Genomic DNA, 3,801 nt, shown 5'->3' with positions numbered 1-3,801 from the left:
TTTCTGTACGGTGCCCTTAGCAAGGGGGTGGGCCGTGTCAAAGGCTACTGCAACAATTCCAAAATATTGGATGAATTACAATTCAGGATGTATGATTTTGGTACATACTGTACAGGAAATGTTAAAAGACATAATCCCAGGGGGTCCAAACTCCACAAAAAAATAAAATAAGAAAGCCACTCTCTCATTCGATATGTATCATTAATGGAAAATGTCTTGCATATAATTTGGAACATTAGCTCCCATTATCATTTTTAACGGACTTGTTTGGTTTACAACGTATGGGTTAGCATGTTAGCATCAGAGAGCAAACGTTTAAATGTGCTGCACCCGGAGAAAATACAGCCAAAAGAGAATGGTGTAGCCCCACTTAAGATAAAAGCGTTCATATTTTCTAACCTTAAGACAACAAATATCAGTTTAATAGGCAACGTTTTTGTATTATATACATTATATTTATATACATTATATACTTGTGTATAATGTAGCGTAAGTGTAGCGTTATTTCTGGTAATGCGATTTTATTGCGTTCTGTTCTATTTTTGGCATTGCTTATCCAAAAACAGTTATTAGAGCTATTTTTGTTGACAGTGGACACCCGCCAGTTAGAAAACCGTGTTACAGGTTATCGATAAACGAGACTGGTGCATGGGTGTCCGCCAAACGACAGTTGTTGTCCTACTTTATAGTTTTATCGTAAACTACAGCAAACGGTAAACGTCTATGTGATTACAGCTGTATTGCATCCAATAATACTGGCTTTACTCGGTCCAATTCATTAGCCCATATGTGGTCTGTTTCGTCTGACTTAAATCTTTATTATTTAAGTCAATCGATTTGTTTAATACTTAGAATAAATTATCTTATAATATCACATCATCTGCAATGTCCTAAATCAAGGTATGTTAGTCTGATATGCAAACCTTTACAGAGGTTTCATTACAGTATTGAAAACTTAAAACGCTTGAAGCGTTTCCAAACTCATAAAACGCTCCCAACATATTCAAGACCTCAATGATAAAAAAGAAAATCATTATTTGCATGTTTCTCAGTGGAAATTCCTAAGCGGGATTTCCGAAGACTGCCTTCTGTCTCCCCTTCCCAATTATGCTCCGGAATTTCCCGACAGGAAGGGACGGCTTTTCCAGAATTCCAGAACTCAAAATGACGAATATCTGCTACCACGCTGACTTCCAGGCCTAAACGAAAGGCGTCCCTAGTCTTTTTGTGTCGGTTACTCTCCAATAGACTTTGAAATAACTTTAACCGAGCTGTTGATGAATAACGCACCCTCTCACGTGTGCTTAATTTGAGGAAATCAAATATGAAAAATTACTAAACTGCTCATTTTTGCCCCTTAGAAAAGAAGAATGTGTTTAAGTGTCAAGGATGAAAATGATTAAATAAATACAACTGCATGCATTTGATTGTTGCAAGGATCTGTGTCCAGTTATAAATCCTGAAAGATGTGAGAAATTAATCCGTATTGTATATTACAACGCTGTTATGCATGAGTGGAGTATATGGCATGTAAGCTACTGTGGACTCCAAGCCTCAGGGCTGTGAAATGTCTTATTACGACGTTTTTTTTAACCTCAAAATGTATTTCCAGATATTTTTTATTGTACTTGACCAATGGGACCCATTATAATTGCGATTCTCGAACAAAACAAGAAATTATTTAATTCGATTATTAATATAGGTATCAAAATGACACATTCATATTTATCGCGATTTATTTGAAACGACCCGAAGTCGTTATATATATATGCACAAAGTTATATTTACATGCAGTTAAACATTCTCATTTGGAGTTATGAAATAGCAGAAATTACAGAAATGGGCGGGGCCGGCTGAGGGGGGGGGGCATGAGGCAACAGGGTGCATAACAGATATAAACTCATGTGGCTGCATTGTGAAAGCAGGTCCTCTTCTGCCTACTGGAAAGTGTCAGTTAGTCGACTGGTTGAGGAGCGGAAGGAAACTTTGCAAGTTGGTGTGAGAATGAAACTCCTGTGCATCGTCGCCGTGACCCTCTGCCTTTGCGCCCTTCAAACCGCGGCCGTGCCCTTCTCCGAGGTAAGCGCCAGTCAGTCATGGACCAGAAGTAGCGTGATTTGGAGCTCCGATCTTCAGATGCAGTTACCTTACCTGGGGTGTATTTCCACTGACAGACACTGACACAGGAGACCGGCCGGGGTGACACGCGAACTGAGGAGCGCTGGACACCCGCAGCTGCAGAAGAGACCAATCCATTGGTACGCTACTGGGGCACATTCATTAAAGTATACTGAAGAGATTAGCGTTAACTAAGATGCCGCATATACCCGGTAGGCCTATAATATTACTGTCATGTAGTTACTTAATGCTGGGCAGCAGACGGAATAAGTGAAGATAATATGTCTGGATAATACTCAGGAGCTTCTATTTTCACACAGATCACATGGTAACTTGATCGTTCGCTTTTCTCTTAGGTCCTCCTAAGGATGAAGCGGCAGAGCCACCTGTCCCTGTGCCGGTACTGCTGTAAATGCTGTAAAAATCAAGGCTGTGGTTTTTGCTGTAAATTTTAACCACCTCGTTGGACACACGGGGCCGGAACACTGCTGCGAAGATTAACTTATTACTGACATATTTCTAACTCCTGTATTGCACTGGATTTTTTCCACCCTGGTCATTTAATTCGTACTTCCGAAACCAGATGAATTTATAAACGGCAATATTTTGGTTATGCAATCTCAATAATTTTCATGACTATGCTTAGAGCTCGTCCGCTGGATTCCGTTTTAATTAATCATTTTGTTGCTCGAATCTGTTGACAAAATAACAGATTTGTATGTTTTTTTATGTATATTCGCCATGTACTTACCAGTTGTTTTATACACAAGTGTTTTGTTTCGTTTCTTCAATATAAGATTTATATAGATATGTTTCAAAAATAACATGTGTTGTCATGTAAATAAACAATTTATGATAAACAATATCTAAGGACACCTATTTTCTTTCATGGTATTCAGCTCTGCTCTCAGAGCTATTAGTGTCAGTGTCATTTTTGTGATGTTCATGGTGCCACTCACTGACTGACAGCTTTTACCCCCGCCGTGTTAGTTTGGCGTGACCCCCAAGATACCGTAGGCCAAAAGAAAAAAGTAAAGCGGAAATGGCGCAAAGCAAAGCCTTTCGTGCAGAACAGATGCGGCATTACTGATTAATTTCCAAATCATCCTATATCTCCCTACCCACCTCTTCGCGGATCCTGGTTAGTCGTCTGTCCCTCAGGGCCCGTGATAAGTAACGCAGCGGGCCACAAATATTACCACTAGGGGGAGCCAAAGACCACGCACTGCACTGCCGTTCGACAAGCGTTCTAATAATTGACCTCAATCTATAGTGGTTTGAGAAGAGCCAGCCGTATTACAGTACAGGTATTTTAAGTATTATAAGAGCACCTTCGATGCTTGCAATTCTATACACATAGGAGTTCAATACTATGTTTACGCATTGCACATAACTTTCTGCAAGAATGGAAAGCAACGTCTTCGGTGGCTTAAAATCCACACGTTTCTCTGTTCACCAGGTGACATCATTTGCATGCTCATTTGGCTGTAGTAGAACTGGCTCCCGCATCTCAGGTGCCGGGTCGATACTATAGCGACTCCTAAAGAGAATGGATGGGGTTTATAATGAAGGCGAACCACCAGCGCAAACATGCTGCCCGGCCGCCCCTTATCCCCGGGTCAGCGCGGCACCTGGACTCGTTAGTTTTCATTATCCGACAGCAGCGTTGGCGGTTTCCCATTC

The 3,801-nt window shown here is 40.8% G+C and overlaps 1 protein-coding gene across 1 annotated transcript; it reads left to right on the top strand.

Annotated features, from left to right (window-relative positions):
* The first annotated feature begins 1,900 nt into the window (after positions 1–1,900).
* Positions 1,901–2,983, top strand: LOC125749064 (hepcidin antimicrobial peptide). The gene is made up of 3 exons (XM_049025923.1): positions 1,901–2,079; positions 2,175–2,258; positions 2,475–2,983. The coding sequence occupies exons 1-3, from the start codon at positions 1,903–1,905 to the stop codon at positions 2,571–2,573; spliced, it is 360 nt and encodes a 119-aa protein (XP_048881880.1). The 5' UTR covers positions 1,901–1,902; the 3' UTR covers positions 2,574–2,983.
* The last annotated feature ends 818 nt before the right edge of the window (positions 2,984–3,801 follow it).

Source organism: Brienomyrus brachyistius, chromosome 9 (genome assembly GCF_023856365.1).
Source record: "Brienomyrus brachyistius isolate T26 chromosome 9, BBRACH_0.4, whole genome shotgun sequence".
Classification (NCBI taxonomy): Eukaryota; Metazoa; Chordata; class Actinopteri; order Osteoglossiformes; family Mormyridae; genus Brienomyrus; species Brienomyrus brachyistius.
Note: the sequence above shows the minus strand (reverse complement) of the source record. Positions and strands in the feature narration are given on the sequence as shown.

Excerpts from the sequence above, each read along its gene's own strand:
- LOC125749064 (XM_049025923.1), top strand. The coding sequence starts at position 1,903 with ATGTGGCTGCATTGTGAAAGCAGGTCCTCTTCTGCCTACTGGAAAGTG. Across the intron at positions 2,080-2,174 it reads CGGCCGTGCCCTTCTCCGAG|ACACTGACACAGGAGACCGG; the intron begins GTAAGCGCCAGT and ends TTCCACTGACAG. Across the intron at positions 2,259-2,474 it reads CAGAAGAGACCAATCCATTG|GTCCTCCTAAGGATGAAGCG; the intron begins GTACGCTACTGG and ends CTTTTCTCTTAG.